Source organism: Mizuhopecten yessoensis, unplaced genomic scaffold (genome assembly GCF_002113885.1).
Source record: "Mizuhopecten yessoensis strain PY_sf001 unplaced genomic scaffold, ASM211388v2 scaffold6129, whole genome shotgun sequence".
Taxonomy (NCBI): domain Eukaryota; kingdom Metazoa; phylum Mollusca; class Bivalvia; order Pectinida; family Pectinidae; genus Mizuhopecten; species Mizuhopecten yessoensis.
The window spans coordinates 306,363-327,534 of NW_018406394.1; the positions used below are offsets into that span (position 1 = coordinate 306,363).

Sequence of the window (21,172 nt, forward strand, 5' to 3'; positions counted from 1 at the left end):
AGTGGAGACTAGTAAAAGTCAGTCAACATTATCCAAGGTTGATCTCACCCAAGGAGATCTTACCAACGAGGAGTTTCAAGAGGGCAACAAGTTGATCGAGTACTTTGACGACATCTTTTCGCATGGTGATACGGATATTGGACACTCCAATGCAGTTCAGCATCGCATAGAATTAGCAGACCCGATACCTTTCAAGCAACGACATTGTCGGATACCCCCGGGACTGTATGATGAAGTCAGATCTCATCTCCAGACACTGTTGAACAGTGGTATCATCAGGAGGTCTCACAGTCCATGGGCATCGGCCGTGGTATTAGCCCGGAAGAAGGATAATTCTCTGAGGATGTGCATCGATTACAGGGAATTGAACAAGCGGTCCATTCGAGATTCGTATGCACTTCCGAGGGTGGAGGAGATACTCGATTGTTTAGCGGGTTCCCATTATTTTTCAGTCATCGATATGAAAAGTGGATACCACCAAGTAGAGGTTGCTGAAGCACACAAGGAGAGGACGGCATTCACTGTAGGCCCTTTAGGTTTTTTTGAGTTCAATCGTCTCCCCTTCGGCCTTCAGAATAGTCCAGCCACGTATCAGAGGTTAATGGAGGACATTTTAGGTGACTACAACTTGACAATCTGCCTCATTTACCTTGATGATGTGATCATCTTTTCCAAGACCTACGAAGAACATCTGGATAGATTACAGAAGGTATTTCAACGGATTCGAGAGAGTGGATTGAAACTGTCGCCCAAGAAGTGCAAGTTCTTCAAGGAGGAAGTCGTGTATGTGGGACACAGTGTGTCAGCAGCTGGCATCAGACCAGATCCAGCGAAGACGGAGGTGATACGCACCTGGCCGACACCGACAACACCAGAAGATGTCCAGCGCTTTTTGGGATTCGCCGGTTACTATAGGAAGTTTGTGCAGAATTTTTCAAGAATCGCCAGGCCGCTCTCAGAGTTGATGCCTGTGCCCCAGAAGAAAACGAGGAAGACCAAGAGGAACCAGCACTCAGTACAGAAGGCCTGGGAATGGGGAGAGAGACAAGACCAGGCATTTCAGACGTTGAGGCAACTGCTGACGTCACCGCCCATCTTGGGATACGCAGACTACCGTCGACCTTTCGAGTTACACACGGACGCGTCTCAGGATGGGTTGGGTGCTGTTCTCTACCAGGAACAGGATGGAAAGAAGAAGGTGATTGCCTACGCCAGCAGGGGATTGTCCAAAGCGGAGAGAAACTACCCAGCACATCGGCTGGAATTTCTGGCACTGAAGTGGTCAATCACAGAGAAGTTTAGGGAATATTTGTATGGGGCCCAGCAGTTTACTGTCCTAACTGATAACAATCCTTTGACGTATGTGCTCACGTCGGCAAAGTTGGATGCCACCGGACATCGTTGGTTGGCCGCGTTAGCCGCGTACAGTTTTGACATACGGTATAGGCCCGAAATCAACAATGTAGACGCCGACACCCTATCACGTGGGCGCCAATGTAACAGAGCGCATGATTATTAAATATAAATCACTACCTCCGCATGGGATCGAACCCGGGACCTCTGGCTTACTAGTCTTACGCTCAACCGATCGAGCTAAAGAGAAGTTCTCTATAGCCGAGCGATATATTGCGGCTAGTATTTACCACGGTTACATATGTCCCATCGGCAACAGCAATAGCGACATCGACCTGGTTTGAAACGAAGAGGTGTTTTTTTAAAGACAGTGGTATGGCTTTGGATGACATAGCTTCTACTTATGTGCTTAAGACCTGGAAAGAGTGGAACAATCGTATATATCATTTTTTTGTCGCTCAGTGCTCTTTTTCATATAGTTTTTATTTCTACCAAAAAGGAAGACAGAACAGATAAAGGCATCCTGTCCTGAGTTTGACCAAAAGCAGGGCTATCGCAGTTCGATAGATTAGAAGAGGGGTTAAATGGCTGGTTTCACAGCTGTAAAAAGATCGGAGAACTGGTTTGTTACACAAGTCAGATCCCAGTAACCATCATCACTCAGACAGTTTGAATATTCAATCACCAAATCCGTCTTGGATGCAACCTTGCATTACATTAGCATACCCTATACGCCACGATCGAGATAAAATGAAATTATTTTGAGATGACCCCTGCTTTTGCTTTTCTAGGTCTCGGTTTCCGCGCTCATTTTTAAGTTTACCTCAACATGAGAAATATGTATAACTTGGAGTAAATACCTGACCTGATAATTATATATGTTGTTTCTGTGGTACGGCATTCCTTTTTTGTTTTTTTTACATATTTGCTTTACAGATTTAGCAATTCGGCACCGAAAATTATAACCCAGGTGTTTCAAGTTTAAACGTTTTATGCTTAGACTGTGGTGTTATAGATTTCAATGTAAATAAAGTTTTTCTCTGCATTATTTGCAAACCATATCACCGTTTTTCAAATTCTTTTGTATCTTTGTTTGAGGATATGAAAGGATATTCCTATTAATAGAACTTTATAACAAGCACAACTACTGTGTCTATCACACGCTTGTTTAAGAGTCATTATCTCCTCTTTATTCGGGTTTTTCACACACTTGGTTAAGTGTCATTAACTCTTCTTTATACAGGTCTTCACAAGCTTGTTTAAGTATCATTATCTCCTCTTTATACATGTCTATCACACGCTTGTTTTAGTGTCATTATCTCCTTTAAATATATTGTCATCACACACTTCTTATCGGTGTCATTATCTGCTCTATATACAGCGCAAGCACACGCTTGTTTTAGTCTCATTATCTCCTTTATATATATATTTATCACACACTTATTCTCGGTGTCATTATCGGCTCTATATACAGGGCTATCACACGCTTGTTTAAGAGTCATTATCTGCTCTATATACGGGTCTATCACACGCTTGTTTAGTGTCATTATCTGCTCTATATACGGGTCTACCACACGCTTGTTTAGTGTCATTATCTGCTCTATATACGGGTCTATCACACGCTTGTTTAGTGTCATTATCATTGCTATCAAACACTTATTATTTACTCTTTTTACAGGGAAATCATGCGCTTTTTTAAGCGTCAATATATCCTTTATATACAGGATGTTCGTGCGGTTATTTTCAGTGCCTTTTTCTACTTTATTTACAAGGTCACCTGGCGCTTATTTTCAATGTCATCACGTGTGTATTTTCAGTCTCAGTGTCTCCTTTATATACGGGTGATCACGTGCTTACTTTCAATGTCATTATCTCATTATAAAAGGTTATCACATGCTTATTCAGGATCATCACGTGCTTCTTTTCAGTGTCATTATAGCCTTTATGTACATGGTCATCATGTTCATCAGGCGTATTTCCCATTGTTACGGTAAGCTCCGTGTTAAGACCTTCTTGTTTCTGGCTCTATTTTTTGTCTCGCAGCCACGAAGCGGCAGTCAACATTAAGTTATTTTGTGTTGAAGTTAGTTTCACTGAAAGTATAAGTGCTAGACCAACAAACTTGGACCATAGATGCATCTAAGGTTTTACACCTCAACCAATGCATCAATGGATGCGGCCTACTTTTCATGGTCCATTGACTTTGTCAGCATCTCCATCAACATTAAATTTTTGCGTTTAAGTTAGTTTCTCTGAAACTATTAGTGCTAGACCAACCAAACTTGACAAGTGCATTGATGGTCAAAGCGGGGCACAGGCGAGACATATTAATCCGAATGGCTTTTTTTCTCTATTTGTATGTCGACATTGTTCTGAGTGCTGGCGGTGTATTCTTGGCGCGCCGAAATAAGTGACGGTTGAAGAACACAGTGGTGGCGTCGAAAAAATTAAAGATACATATTCAGTCAGCTTTGTCGCTTAAGTGATAGCGATATAATTGGCATGCTTTTTATTTCACTATCATGATAATTTTCACGATACATTTACTTGATTATCACAATAATTATTTCGTCGTTCATTAACAGGTTGCTGGAATGTACCCCGTGAACCATGGCCACCTGACACGCGCTAGTACATCTACATGTATATCTGACATATAGTGTCTTTCTGGTTTGGCTTTCTTAATATTTTCACCTACGATGATATATAAGCCATATGCTTTAATTACTGGTAACAACACTATCACAGAACTCGAAACACTAGAATGTTTCACAAAACAGGCAATATTTAAATACTAGTTTACTTGCTTCAGAATGACAAATTGCATACATTTGTATATGATCAGTAGACAAAAGTCTCCATCGTTCGTGGGTTATAGTAGCAAGATGCACATTTTTGGATCTGATCGCGTTTCTAAAGGCGCCGAAGGGAATACATAGAGGCGAGGACCCAGTGATAGTACCCCGACACTTTAGTGTAGACTCCGGGCAGATCCGCTTCCGCACAACCTTTGTAGTCCGTACCTCCCCAACTGGTGATACCTACAACACAAACTGGAGCTGTCACGAACTACACGCTACAAATCACTCTCATGCAGTCCTACACAAATACAATTCCATATCTAAGCATGGAGCATCGGTAATCTAAGTATTGTACATGTAACAGAAGCCAATCCATTTACATTATTTGTATTACTACATTGTAACAGTGCAAATGGCTGTCCTCTGTGAGACCGCCTTGGGACTCTGCATATAAAATAGGTTTTACGACAAGATAATGGTTTTCTCTGCCAGCTCATGCAAATGGATTTTGCAATGTCAATTTTGACCTGCGTGTTTATCCTTGAATACATGTGTGGTTGTGGTTAATCATACTCCAAAACGAACTTCAAGTTATTGGAAACCATAATTCTCACCTTAATAATAACAGAAGAAATAAATTACCTGTAAGTGACCATCGTCCATCCCGTGTTTGTTGGCAGAGCAGAGGCCCTCCGCTGTCCCCCTAACAGTAGAAGAGGCATTTATTACGTCTTTAAGGTTTTATAACAGCTCAGATAATACGAACACTGGCATACAATTGAAACACAAACTACAAATAAGTTCTATCTATGACTTGTGACCTGTCTAGTTTCGTTCTCTCGATCACTGGCGACTCATACCAACGAAAATAATCGTAACTAGAAATAAGATGTTTTAGAGAGACGAATATGATTGATGTTTGAATAATTAAAATACTTTTCATTCATTTAGTAAAACACAAGTTATAAATCTAGCGTTGATGGCTGTGTTCCTCGCAGGTAATCACATCAGCAGAGCTCACGTGAAACCATTTATATAAAGGAGGTTTCGGTCTTCTTCCGATTTTCAAGATACATCTGTACTAACCAAAGGGACCTGAGACAGCTACATCTGGGCCTAAACTAAGATTAAGGAGTGCTTGCACCCGTTTAGGGGGTTAAGATCAACTTTCGGTAAAAATGCCACCCCCAGTGATGATTAAACGAAAAGGGTGGAAAGCTCTCGATGTCGAAAACTCGACTAGAACTAACGTCAATGCATCAAAATTCACATTTCTAGTTGGCGTACGTAAAGAAGTTAGCACCGTTGGAAAGATGGATTTTATTTTAGTTTCAGAACTTCTTATATACACATAAAATGTATTCTCCTTCCGCGGACATAATCTCTGTTTCTTCCAGAGTCACGTGCCGAAACACGTGTTGGTGGTTGGCTGGTTATTTAAGGGGGGAAATGGCAGCGGTTTTGGGAATCTCACCAGCTGATCACAGTGTGAACCTTGATGCATTAACGATATTTCGGGTCGATTTTTCAGCATCGAGTGCATTCCATTCCTTTCGTATTAAATCATCCTTAGGGGTGGCATTTTTGCCGAAAGTTCAACTAAATCCCTAAAGTTAGGCCAAGGTATTGCTGTAACAAATGTTCATGTCCCCTTGATACTAGCTAGTAAAACAACAATTTTATAAAGCAATGCTAATCAGGATAAACATTAAACAGTCTTAGACTTTAAAGTAAAATACAAAATAGCACAAGTTCCGGTTTGTCAATAACAGTTAAACTTTGCACACTGCTTTCTTACCAACAGTTCTTGCTTATGATAGCTTTTCATGTCAGAATGTCCGAGGTCTATGTCACTAGTGTATAAAGTCCGAGTGTTACCTGGCCGCAGGAAATTGAGCTTATAGTAACAATGACATTTGAACTTCAAGCTTGAACACTATCCCAAGCCGGCAATTTTGATAAGAAAATATATAATACGTATGTAGTGTAAGGAATATGAGTGCTTTATATGCCAACTGAAACTAGAATTATGTGCGGAGACCAATTTTTGATTAAGAGTACCACTTCCTTAAAGAAATTACTTGCTTAGTATATGTTATCAATTTCGAAGATGAATGACTCTGCTACTTTAAATAGAAGAGCACAATAGCTCTCAAATTTTAGACAATACTTCATTACCTAAAATACGAACTTTAGATTGCTTGTAATGCTCAAAGATCAAGGCTACTGTTAACCCTATGGAGCACCACGGTATCCAATACTAAACCATGACATCCCTTGACACTGATCGTAGGATGAGTTTCTAGACGTGATTTTGTCTGGTGACATTTGTATAGTGGACCATTGATCCACCTCCTCTCCTCCGTCCACCCTGATCTCCCCAATAACAAACCTCGATATGGACATGCAATACCTACGTTACATGCGTCCACTCGTCCGTCAAGGTATCCAGCACAAATCATGTGACTGGTCAGTTTGTCCATGTACAATTCGCCACAGTCTGTGTGGTCAAGAATAGGAACTGCAGCTTGCTTAAGGATATTTGGCCAAGCCGACGGGTCAAGCTTCGGTAAACCACCTGATGCAGGAACAGGTTCTAAAACAAAAATTAATTAATGTGTTCTATTGATCCGAAAAATGTCACCAAAAAACACAATTTTAAATGTACAAGGTACACCAGAATATTATTATATATAAACAGTATGTTGCTTTACGTATCAATCATGCTTTTTGCGAGTTAGAGAATGCGTGACTCTGAAAATTGCATTCTAATAGAGAAATGAAATTACTACAAACATGGCTTGAAAAACAACAAAAATGTATTCAAATTTACAAATGTGACAAAGGCATTTTTAAAAAATCTTCATTGTTTTGCTGGTGCTATGGTCAAATATACATTGTACACGTAAACCAACTACACGCCAGTGTATTTATTGCATTAGATTTAACCAGTAATGAAGAGTAGATTTCACTGCGAAGTACAATATAACACTTAACGGGGGCCGTTGCATTACTCTCCAAAGCTGTCGCAATAGTCAAAAGAGGTGCATCAGAAAGAATTGAAAATGCCATACCAAGTTTGAGCAAAGTTGAACTACGTCTAAATTTCGACCAATTCAAAGCTAGTCTACTGCAGTCATCCTTAATCAACAGCTACACAGAAGGCACAACAATAGTGCCATTATTACACCTACATACTAAATTTGATTAAAATCCGACAAAATTTTCATATCACCTAATCAAGTAAAAGGAATTCGCGGTGCAGTTTTATGTGGTAATAAAATACCTGCATACCAAATTTGAGCAAAATCGAACAATATCTTACTTTTGACTAATAAGAAGGCAGTTAATGGCCGGTATCTTGCTTAGTGACTAAACAAGTCACGATTTCGCACTGACAAAATACATCAGGACCCAGGCTACAACTTTCATTAACGGAAACATCCTTTTCGCTAACTTCCATTAAAATGATCAAATAGAACAAAAATTTATGCCGAACATGTCTCTGCCAATAAAAGGTAAAAGTATTTCGAAAACGACGTATACGACACCACCACCAAGCAGGGAAAACAACACGACCAATAGCGGTGTGACAACACCATCACCAGCGAAAAAGAGTCGAGACTGTCACAAACAACACGACCAAAAGCGGTGTGAAAACACCATCACCAGCGAAAAAGAATCAACACTGTCACAAACATAACGACCAATAGCGGTGTGACAACACCATTACCAGCGAAATAGAATCAACACTGTCACAAACAACACTACCAATAGCGGAGTGACAACACCATCACCAGGGAAATAGAGTCAACACTATTACAAGCAACACTGTCACAAACATTACGACCAATAGCGGTGTCACAACACCATCACAAGCGTCAACACTGTCACAAACGACACTACCAATAGCGGAGTGACAACCCCATCCCCGCTATTGGTCGTGATTTTTGTGTCAGTGTTGACTCTATTTGCCATTGTTACATACAACATGACCAATAGCTAAGTGACAACAGCATCACAAGCGAAATAGAGTCAACACTATTACAAGCAACACTGTCACAAACAGCAATGCCAATAGCGGTGTGACAACCCCATTACCAGCGAAATAGTGTCAACAGTGTCACAAACAACACTTCCAATAGCGGAGTGACAACATCATTACCAGCGAAATAGAATCAACAGTGTCACAAACAACACTTCCAATAGCGGAGTGACAACATCATTACCAGCGAAATAGAATCAACTCTGTCACAAACAACACTACCAAAAGCGAAGGGACAACATCATCACCAGCGAAATAGAGTCAACACTACCACAAACAACACGACCAATAGCTAAGTGACAACACCATCACAAGCGAAATAGAGTCAACACTATCACAAACAACACGACCAATAGCGGTGTGACAACACCATCACAAGCGAAATAGAGTCAACACTGTCACAAAAATCACGACCAATAGCGGTGTGACAACATCATCACCAGCGAAATAGAGTCAACACTGTCACAAACAGCAATGCCAATAGCGGTGTGACAACACCATCAACAGCGAAATAGAGTCAAAACTACTACAAACAACACGACCAATAGCGGTGTGACAACACCATCACCAGCGAAAAAGAGTCAGCATTGTCACAAACAACACGACCAATAGCGAAGTGACAACACCATCACCAGCGAAATAGAGTCAACACTACCACAAACAACACGGCCACTAGCGGAGTAACAGCACCACCATCAGCGAAAAAGAATAAACACTGTCACAAACAACACGACCAATAGCGAAGTGACAACACCATCACAAGCGAAAAAGTGTCAACACTGTCACAAACAACACGACCAATAGCGGTGTGACAACACCATCAACAGCGAAATAGATTCAACACTACCACAACAACACGACCAATAGCGAAGTGACAACACCATCAACAGCGAAATAGAGTCAATACTGTCACAAACAATTCGACCAATAGCGGAGATGGTGTTGTCACTCCGCTATTGGTAGGGTTGTTTGTGACAGTGTTGACTCTATTTCGCTGGTGATGATGTTGTCACACCGCTATTGGTCGTGATTTTTGTGACAGTGTTGACACTATTTCGCTGGTAGTGGTGTTGTCACACCGCTATTGGTCGTTATGTTTGTGACAGTGTTGATTCTTTTTCGCTGGTGATGATGTTGTCACACCGCCTTTTGATCGTGATATTTGTGACAGAGTTGACTCTGTTTTTCTGGTGATGGTGTTATCTCAACGCAATTGGTCGTGATGATTGTGACAGTGTTGACTCTTTTTCGCTGGTGATGATGTTGTCACACCGCTATTGGTCGTGATGTTTGTGACAGTGTTGATTCTTTTTCGCTGGTGATGATGTTGTCACTGTAGTGTTGACTCTATTTCGCTGTTGATGGTTTTGTCACTTCGCTATTGGTCGTGTTGTTTGTTGATGGTGTTGTCACACCGCTATTGGTCATGTTGTATGTAACAATGTCAAATAGAGTCAACAATGTCATAAACAACACGACCAATAGCGGTGTGACAACACCACTACCAGCGAAATAGTGTCAACACTGTCACAAACAACACGCCCAATAGCGGTGTGACAACACCATCAACAGCGAAATAGATTCAACACTACCACAACAACACGACCAATAGCGAAGTGACAACACCATCACCAGCGAAATAGAGTCAACACTACTACAAACAACACGACCAATACCGAAGTGACAACACCATCAACAGCGAAATAGAGTCAAAACTACTACAAACAACACGACCAATAGCGAAGTGACAACACCATCACCAGCGAAACAGAGGCAACTCTGTCACAAATATCACGATCAAAAGGCGGTGTGACAACATCATCACCAGAGAAAAAGAGTCAACACTGTCACAAACATCACGACCAATTGCGTTGAGATAACACCATCACCAGCAAAACAGAGTCAACACTGTCACAAATATCACGATCAATAGGCGGTGTGACAACACCATCACCAGCGAAAAAGAGTCAACACTGTCACAAACATCACGGCCATTTGCGGTGTGACAACACCATCACCAGCGAAAAAGAGTCAGCATTGTCACAAACAACACGACCAATAGCGGAGTGACAACACCACCATCAGCGAAATAGAGTCAATACTACCACAAACAACACGGCCACTAGCGGTGTGACAACACCATCAACAGCGAAATAGAGTCAACACTATTACAAACAACACGACCAATAGCGATGTGACAACACCATCACCAGCGAAATATAGTCAACACTATTACAAACAACACGACCAATAGCGGTTTGACAACACCATCAACAGCGAAATTGAGTCAACATTGTCATAAACAACACGACCAATAGCGAAGTGACAACACCATCACCAGCGAAACAGAGTCAACACTGTCACAAATATCACGATCAATAGGCGGTGTGACAACACCATCACAAGCGAAAAAGAGTCAACACTGTCACAAACATCACGACCAATTGCGGTGTGACAACACCATCACCAGCGAAAAAGAGTCAGCATTGTCACAAACAACACGACCAATAGCGGAGTGACAACACCACCATCAGCGAAATAGAGTCAATACTACCACAAACAACACGGCCACTAGCGGAGTAACAACACCACCATCAGCGAAATAGATTCAACACTATTACAAACAACACGACCAATAGCGGTGTGACAACACCATCAACAGCGAAATAGATTCAACACTACCACAACAACACGACCAATAGCGAAGTGACAACATCATCACCAGCGAAATAGAGTCAACAATGTCACAAACAACACTACCAATAGCGGTGTGACAACACCATCACCAGCGAAATAGAGTCAACACTACTACGAACAACACGACCAATAGCGAAGTGACAACACCATCAACAGCGACATAGAGTCAACACTACTACAAACAACACGACCAATAGCGAAGTGACAACACCATCAACAGCGAAATAGAGTCAACACTACTACAAACAACACGACCAATAGCGAAGTGACAACACCATCAACAGCGAGATAGAGTCAACACTACTACAAACAACATGACCAATAGCGAAGTGACAACGCCATCACCAATGAAATAGAGTCATCACTACAACAAACAACCGAAGTGACAACACCATCACCAGCGAAAAAGAGTCAACACTGTCACAAGCAACACTACCAATATCGAAGTGACAACCCCATCACCAGCGAAATAGAGTAAACACTACTACAAACAACACGCCCAATAGCGGTGTGACAACACCATTCAACACTACCACAAACAACACGACCAATAGCGGTTTGACAACACCATCAACAGCGAAATAGAGTCAACACTGCTACAAACAACACGGCCAATAGAGAATTGACAACACCATCACAAGCGAAAAAGAGTCAACACTGTCACAAACAACACTACCAATATCGAAGTGACAACACCATCACCAGCGAAATAGAGTCAACACTACTACAAACAACACGGCCAATAGCGAATTGACAACACCATCACAAGCGAAATAGTGTCAACACTGTCACAAAATTCACGACCAATAGCGGGGTGACAACACCATCACAAGCGAAAAAGAGTCAACACTGTCACAAACAACACGACCAATAGTGGAGTGACAACACCATCACCAGCGAAAAAAAATCAACACTGTCACAAACAACACGACCAATAGCGGAGTGACAACACCATCACCAGCGAAAAAGAATCAACACTGTCACAAACAACACGACCAGTAGCGTTGTGACAACACCATCACCAGCGAAACAGAGTCAACACTGTCACAAATATCACGATCAAAAGGGGGTGTGACAACACCATCACCAGCGAAAAAGAGTCGACACTGTAACAAACATCACGACCAATTGCGGTGTGACAACACCATCATCAGCGAAAAAGAGTCAGCATTGTCACAAACAACACGACCAGTAGCGTTGTGACAACACCATCACCAGCGAAACAGAGTCAACACTGTCACAAATATCACGATCAAAAGGCGGTGTGACAACACCATCACCAGCGAAAAAGAGTCGACACTGTCACAAACATCACGACCAATAGCGGTGTGACAACACCATCATCAGCGAAAAAGAGTCAACACTGTCACAAACAACACGACCAATAGCGTTGAGATAACACAATCACCAGCGAAACAGAGTCAACACTGTCACAAACAACACGGCCAATAGCGGAGTGACAACACCATCACAAGCGAAATAGAGTCAATACTCCCACAAACAACACGGCCACTAGCGGAGTAACAACACCACCATCAGCGAAATAGAGTCAACACTACCGAAAACAACACGACCAATAGCGGAGTGACTAATAGAATCTATCGCTACTGGTTGTGTAAGATAGAGAAAAATATCAACCCGAGGACTAAGATTTTTTGTCCAGAACGAGGCTCGCCGAGATAAAGGTAAACATGGACCCAAAACACATACAGGCAATTTGTTGATGGATTGTTGACGTGACGTCATTGTATTGTTGAAGTGACGTCATGCCATTGTTATGAATAGAGGAATGCCCCCGTCTCAACCCTAGGGCGGAGACAGATAAATCTAGCACCGGCAAAACGGGAGATAAATCTGTCAGGTGTGGGAGAAAACAGCATCACCAGCGAAATAAAGTCAACACTACCACAAATAACACGACCAATAGCGAAGTGACAACACCATCACCAGCAAAATAAAGTTAAAACTACCAAATAACACGACCAATAGCGGAGTGACAACACCATCACCAGCGAAATAGATTCAACACTGTCACAAACAACACGACCAATAGAGGAGTGACAACACTATCAACAGCGAAATAGGGTCAACACTACCGAAAACAACACGACCGATAGCGGAGTGACAACACCATCACCAGCGAAATAGAGTCAACACTACCGAAAACAACACGACCGATAGCGGAGTGACAACACCATCAACAGCGAAATAGATTCAACACTGTCACATACAACACGCGATAACGGAGTGACAACACCATCAACAGCGAAATAGAGTCAACACTTTCGCAAAAAGGGGCAGGGTAATGGCAACATCAGTATAGAAGTACTTACTTTTTTGCCGCCCCCATCCTGTAATAATACATTTGTCCTCCCCTTTTGCATCCTGTCCGAATAAACACACGGGCTGGGCGTGGTCAGTGAAGCTGATGGGCGTGTCCAGGTGTACCAGAGCTATGTCGTTGTCTAGTATATCAAGTTCAAACTCAGGGTGTACCAGAATGTGATCTGCGTGATAGGTTTGCATATATTGGTCCGCGGTAGATGCTGTGTTATTGTATAAACCCACACGCACTTCGAGATCGTCCTTGATGTCGGGTATGTGGTGAAATATCAACCTAGCAACATAGGGGTCAGTTTTACATAACGCTTCTCAATACTAGTACTCAACCATGTCTTAAGTTATTATCACCTTAACATATTTGTTTCAATGCCGATATTTTTTTAATAAGTGAACAACACAATACCGGATATTGTGCATGAGAGTTATTGCCCTTTAAATACTCATGAACCGAATGTTCTTGGTCATAACAAATTATCATTAGAAATCTTGGATACCTCAATAGTCTGCTCTTTAACCAAGCACATGCACTTTAATTTGCATAACGAGATCATGGATGAAATAAAAAAAACAAAAACACTCCAGGCTGCTAAGGAGAAACACATTAGTAGTCATACTGTTCTACAGGTACAATAGTACATTGATGTATTTAGAAACATGTATCATAGGTAAACACGTGTTCAGTATATATATCGTTATCTGTGCCAATTAATGTGAAATAAAAGATAATGAAAAAATAGATTCGAATAAAGAAATAATTCAAATCTTGATTTTTTTAAAGTTGTTCCATTCAGCTCTTGTAACTCTTTTGAATCTCCGCAAACTTGGACGGTAGAAACCGGCCAATCAAGATAGAGGGTTTCAATGACGGAGGCATCGGAGATTTAATGAGTGTAGTTGCCATGAAACCCACAATGTTTACCAACCGGAAACGGGCTCTTCGATTGAGAACTTACTGAAATTCCACAAAACAGTGTGCTGCCGAGACAATCCACTTGCTGTCAATAATAGTTCCAGCGCATACATGCTGCCGTATTGTTTTGGAATAGAAAGAAACCTGTAAATTGGATAGATATGTCTATACTTAAATCCAATTACACATTGTATAACTTAATGACACTAATATAGATTTATGATGTTCAGAGTACCTTTTAACTAAAAATCAAATCCGAAAACTATCACATCGTATGATTATCTTTTCAAATACAGAAACATACACTGGTACAAGGAACAAAAAATAAGTGTTAATACACGATCTTACAGTACATAAAGCCATGTCGGCTTTATATTTTATAAACATTTTTTCACTGTGACGTGATATTGAAGGCCTGGGATGTCATCATTATCTTTATTAAATCAAAATATATATATAAAAAAAAATGTTTTAAAACAATTAAGAAAAACAGTTTCTATGACATACAAATGTATTAGGCCTAATCGCTTTTATTGGCCCGGATGGAAGCCTGCAGGGGTCTTTGTGTGGGAGTTTCAAAATGAAGGATAATCCTTATCTAAAATCAAAATGAAAATGTTTTCCTATCATTTTGGGTGGTTTCTTTTTTATTCGCGCAACAATTTAAACAAACTGTTTTACAAGATGGCGGAACAGCCGATTTTTTAAAGAACAATGTGGTTACAATTCCCTACGGTCTAGGTTTGATTATATTGGTATTTAGTCACTCTGACGTTATCACAGAAAGATCCGAATATTTTTCGATTGTAAAACATTAATGTGTGTTAAATGTCTTGCTTGTATGCTATTATAACAACTTAGTGAATCGGTACGGCTATTTGGAGGCTTACAACGGAATATAAATATATAACATGGGTGATTTACTGAATAAAGTCAGTAATCATTTGATAGATCTTACATACCATCCAGGGCCAGCTTCCATCCACGGCCTGTCTTCCCCCGATGATTCTGTTGGTAGGGAAAACAGGCTCAATGGGCTGGTCCCCACAGGTGGACAGATGATTCAGCAGCCACTGGTCTTTCCAACGGCCAAAACTTTGTCGTTCATCAATGCTACCTGTGGTCACTGATTGGTCTGTTCCAACCTCTGGTATCCCACTTCCTGGTACTGTATTCGATACTTCCGGTATTTCATTACCCTGAGTCGGTTGTGTTTCCGGTTTTATTGTACCGGATGTGATGTTAACTTCCGAATTTATAACTTCCTGGTCTGTACTGTGGGTATGATGGCTGTGGGGATGATGCTGACTGTGACCGAAATGACTGAGAAGGTACTGCCACAGTCCACTGGTCAAATGTGTCGTGTGGGCGGTATGGCCATGTAAACCATGATGAAAAATATCTCCTGAAACATTTCATTATAGTTCTGTTTGAAAAAACTCCGTTATCAAATATCTATCAAAACAAATTATTAAAGCATGTTTTATTGATTTTTTTTATTTTATTGTTTGTTTTCCTTTTTTTAAATAGCTATAAATGCTCTCCGATTAATTTTTTCGGAAGATACTTTCCCCGGATAAATAAGAAATGGTGAGTAACGATGTGTTACTACTCATATTTAGAACACATCTAACATGTTCATGAATAAGATGTGAGTGGTGTTCCTGTTAATGTTTGTTTTCCGGTTTCGTCTTGGTGTGTTGACCCTGTGTCATTTCTGTTGTGGCATCATCGTTGTATGTCCCTATAATCTGCATAGCTGTTTGCATATCGTTCAAAATATCTTAAAATATAATTGTTGTAATTATAATCACCTGAAACTCACTTCACAAAAAAATGTAATATCAAACCTGAGAATGTGTGTGGTAAATGAATGGTTCGTCCTGACACGGAAAGTAGGCAACACAAGGCAGTATATCCAGCGAAAACAAGCATGGTCGGAATAGGTTACGATACAGACACAAACAACGTCTCACTTCGAGATCATCATGAACTTATACGGTAGCTATTTAGGCGTACTTCCAGAAACGTCAATCTTACTTACTGATTTATCAGTTCGCCTGAGAGAAGCAAACACTACCTGAATACCATTATGATAAAATGATCTCTGTTAAATCCCGAGATTGTGTGATTAAGGAACACTGCCGATAAAAATACCATATTTAGACTTCGAACAGTTCATAGATCGAAAAGGTTAATGCATAAAGCAACAGTCTCAATAGATAGCTTGACAAATTAGTCGACCGGAGTTCTTGTGGACGGAATACAGGTCATTGGCAACATTGTTCACGCTGATGGCCATTTCTTTCTGTGTACCGGCTACCATCCCGTACCTTATAGCCACATACCTAAAAACAGTCTCAAATCTACTCTCAGTGAAATGCGGAAATAATCTTAAGCCATATGACGTCATAAGTGCATGAAAGGTTAGTTTAGCCTCACCCGAATGCCATTCGATCAGGTTTTATCCCAGTATTCAATTTAAAGTCTATTGATACAGACAAAATGTCTATACAGTTTGCAAAAAGTACACATGTACTTTAAGGCAATGTAGGGGCAGCAAACGATTTGATTACTATTTTGTATCATTATCTTTGATTAATTCACTACGAAAGCCTAGAAGGGTCAACTTTTGAACATAAACTTTTAAATCGCGTTAATATTGAAAGCATTATCAGGAGAAGAAAGTCGTAATAACACCTTTTACAAGTCGCCATAAATGTGAATAAAGGTGTAATGTATATTCTTCAACCAATTTGTGAAGTAGAGAAATTGTTAGTGTTTTTTCATATGTATATGAGAGGAAACTTGATAAATACATGTGGATCTTTGGGAGGGGGGGGGACCCCTTAACCTACAGGGCCCCAGATCTACATGTCATGTATTCATCATGTGGGGGGTTTTGCGTGTGACGTCATCAATTTTAGTGTTACCGACTGAATTATCTCCCCCTGTTTCCAATAGGTGTGTATTTTGTGTGTGACGTCATTTTGACGGAATTAACTTCCCTTGTTTCTGACTTTTTACCTTCTGATTTCAAGTATTCTCTCTCTCGGCGACGAGGTTTCGTTGTTTTTTTTCTCTCTTTTCTTTTCTTTTCTCCTCTTTTTAATCATATATTTTCATTTTACTCGATAATAATATGCATAAAACATATTTACAAACAATAAATAGTTACAACATGCGTTATTTACAATATAAAATTCACGGCATATTTATAGTGTTTTCGAGTGTGGTATTAAATTGAGAGGAACTTTTTTTTTCGTGTGGGAAGTGAGTGTGTCGGTGCTGTAGCAGGTGTTGTTGCGTCCTTGTTTGAACTAAAAATTATAATAAACACGTAGACAATTAGATATTTCTGTAAGCATATTGCATGTATAAGTATTCATCTATTTTGTAAGACATCTATCATGTCTTGTAAAGGGTTGTTTCAAGGATTCCATACTGTAAATTCACTGGTCATAGCCGAAGATAGCTCCTTGCAAGCTGTTAGACAACCATGTCAATTGCCGGTAAAAACTTGTAGCTGAAGTTACTTAACAATTTCTAGCTATTTTTCTTCTTCTTCTTCTTCCATTTACTGCGGCAGATCTCATATATATGAGTGCAGTTGCCGCAATTGTATTTTAAGCTATTCTATAGCTTTAAAACAGTAACGATTCAAGAAACAGTTAGAATTGTCATGAAATACGTTTTAAAGTAAAGAAAATACCTGATAATCGTTGCTAATCTTAGACTGAACCGTCCTTCAAAGCCTGTGTCGTGTCAACTATCGGTTAGTGTGACGCCGAGTATAAGAGTTACTTCCCTTCTACCGTATATTATTTTGGTCTATTTTTTTCATACAATAAAAACATTACAGTGAAAAAAAAAAAAAAAAAAGTGTTATTTTTCTTTACAAGTAAAGTATCTTATCTTATGAAATGAATTAAATGATTAATTTATCGATATTTTAACGTAAAAATAGACATTTTTCATCATGAAATGTTTTGAATACTTAGATAGAAATAAAAACATGATATTAAGTGTTATTTGTCCACTTTAAATCTTTGTCGACTATTTGTCCATATTTGTCCACTACTTGTACACTATTTGTCCATATTTGTCCACTATTTGTCCACTACTTGTATACTATTTGCCCATATTTGTCCATAGTTCTCCAATGGAAACCCGATTTTCACGTATCACTGAGCAATGTCTACATCTTCAGCTGATACGGGATGTGTCGTTGCTCAGTGTAAGGTATAAACACCTTTATAGATAACCAGTACCAAAAGCTTTTGGTATTTACTAACTGTAAGTGTTTTATTTTGAAATTAATGTTAGCAATCAGTCAATTCAAACGTAGGAAATAATTTATGAAACTTGTTGATGTACATAGCTAGGGTCGTTCAGTCTGTTACTCAAGTCTTTGCTTAATAATAACAGTACTTTAATTCTATAATACGTGACTCTTCCGTCGCGAAACATGTAAAATACTATACTTAAGTAATCTAGTTCATTGTTAACAGTTGATAACATAGTGTTCCCATGTGGGTTTGCACGCACTGTCTTACGAAAACGCCAATTCCTGTAACATTTAATAAAGTAGCTCAACATGTTAGTTCAATGTTAAAACTTCTTCAACACACTGGTTCTCGGCGACGCTGGTCCATATGACAGTCCTCCCATCTATGTCCATGTCAGTCCCTCCATCTATGTCCATATGCCAGTCCTTTCATCTATGTCCATATGTCAGTCCTTCCATCCATGTCCATATGTCAGTCCTTCCATCCATGTCCATATGTCAGTCTTTCCATTTATATCCATATGTCAGTCTTTCCATTTATGTCCATATGTCAGTCCTTCCATCCATGTCCATATGTCAGTCTTTCCATCTATGTCCATATGTCAGTCCTTCCATCCATGTCCATGTCAGCCCTTCCATCCAAGTACTTTAATTCTATAATACGTAACTTTTCTGTCGCGAAACATGTAAATACCATACTTAAGTAATCTAGTTCATTGCTAACAGTTGATAACATGGTGTTCCAATGTGGGTTTTCTAATTCGGCTGCCATGTTACTATTAATGGCGTGTTTGTAAGGTCGACGAAGCATTGGTGAGAACGCCCTGGAGAGAATACCTGAAATCAGAAGCAAATGGATCTAAGTCACAGCAGGGGGTCCCACTTAGTCGCCTCTTTTGGTTTGCAGGAATAATGCATGTTCCTCTATAGGTTTGCAGGAATTATGCATGTAATTATCAAATAAGTGAGTGCAGGAGGAATAAGTAGATGAAATGGCTAAGATACTATATAAATCTGACATCGGCTGTTGGTCACACACACTGACATGAAGCAGCAGGCAGTAGATCCATCGCAGTATTGAGAGGCGACTAATGAGACATTCCGTAGTAGATTGGAGATTTTTCACATTTACCGGGCCATATTTCCAAATGCACATGTTCCACGTTTTTGATATCTCTCGTTGACTCACTTTATATGACAGTGCATCTTGCGCAAGAATAGGTCCTCTACATCAGCGTTCCTTGTCCGCGATGCTCTCAGCTTAATTGCTGCCTTCGGCTGTCTTTAGCCGAGGGGACTATTGGTTTTATATAATAGCTATATTTTCAATTATAGTATATCAATTCTATCTTCTTGTAATATGATGTATATGTACATGTAACTGTTCTGTTTCACTGTGTCTTGAAAAAGGAGCGGATCGCTCTGAAAATTTGACAACCTAACCTTGTCCACACTGTTGGAATTTCTTCTTTGCCCCATATAATATTTTAAGTAATTCGTATCCTACGGACATACCTCCATTAGGATCCAGTGTTATATGGGATTTTACCGTCTATATTACTTCTTTGACCCATATATATTGTAGTGAACATACTAGCATGTCACTAGTTATTTAAAACTACTACTTCTTAAATGAAGAAATGTCGATCAACTAGTTTATGTGAAGAACTGGATCAACTACGTAATGCAAGAGAGTACTGCTGCTATATATATTTTAGGACATTACTAGAAGAAAGTAAGGACATCGAGACGCGGGATATTCGTTTTAACATACCTTTTATATCGAACCGCCATCGAAGACTTGTTGAATTGTTGCTCATATTTAGCGAGTGTGAAGCTGCTTGTAAACCGGGAGTGAGTTGCCGATTGGAATGTAATGTAAAGCTAGGCCTTGAAAAAGAGCTTCTGTGTCTATTTATAAGCTAGATGATAAATTCATAGGAATGTTGCTGATATTTAAATATTATCTACAAGTTTAGTTATACAAGAAATGTTATAGATTTATTATGATAGTAATAATCATCTTTCTTGCCTTATCGCGCCATTTTTGTGTAACATTACGCATGTCGTCTGCTATTCTTGCGAGACAAACTGAGACCGAAAATGTTTGTGCTTTTTATGAGTTTTGTGTTTTAGATTGTCCTTACTGATTTAATCACTTTTAATTATAATAATAAGAACAATGACAGAAAGAGGACACATGTTAGGAAATTGTAACTTTGTAAATACTAGATTTATAATGCGAGAGGTTGAGGAACTTTTTGTGAGAGTTGATGTGAGAAGCGATTTCATTGGTTGAGATGGATCATGTGATCATGTGATAAAGGTATAAAAGGGAGCGCGAAAGACGTCTGCTGGAACAGTTCGTCGGATGGGACTATAAATGGTGACCCGTGTGAGAACTGTCCAATCTCGCACGGAAAAAATCCCTCTGGGTTATTTCGGAAAAGAGTAGGCGCGTAAACGCCGACACAGAGGATAGTGAAAATTTTATCCAAAACTTTAGATCGTTAGAAATAGGGTCTCTTTATTAAGACATTTAGATGGACTTCAAAATTTTATATACAAACCAAATTCATAGAATAGGCAGGGACTGGTGTGGCTGAAGGCGGCACAGTACCCCACTTCCGGTCCTGACTTGGTGGGGGGGTACGATGAGTGTTAGGTTAAGGCATTATTAGGCATAGGAGCCGTCTTACAAAAACTAGACTTATACAGTTAATATATATAGGATA

General features: G+C 39.8%; 1 protein-coding gene across 1 annotated transcript; it reads right to left on the reverse strand.

Moving 5' to 3' along the window:
- Positions 1-3,823: 3,823 nt before the first annotated feature.
- On the reverse strand, positions 3,824-16,129 carry LOC110451522 (trypsin-like). The gene is made up of 7 exons (XM_021499591.1): positions 16,000-16,129; positions 15,112-15,554; positions 14,193-14,293; positions 13,230-13,513; positions 6,572-6,750; positions 4,797-4,857; positions 3,824-4,394 (listed from the first exon to the last, which is right to left on the reverse strand). Exons 1-7 carry the CDS (start codon positions 16,082-16,084, stop codon positions 4,267-4,269), a joined length of 1,281 nt encoding a protein of 426 aa, XP_021355266.1. The 5' UTR covers positions 16,085-16,129; the 3' UTR covers positions 3,824-4,266.
- Between the last annotated feature and the right edge of the window lie 5,043 nt (positions 16,130-21,172).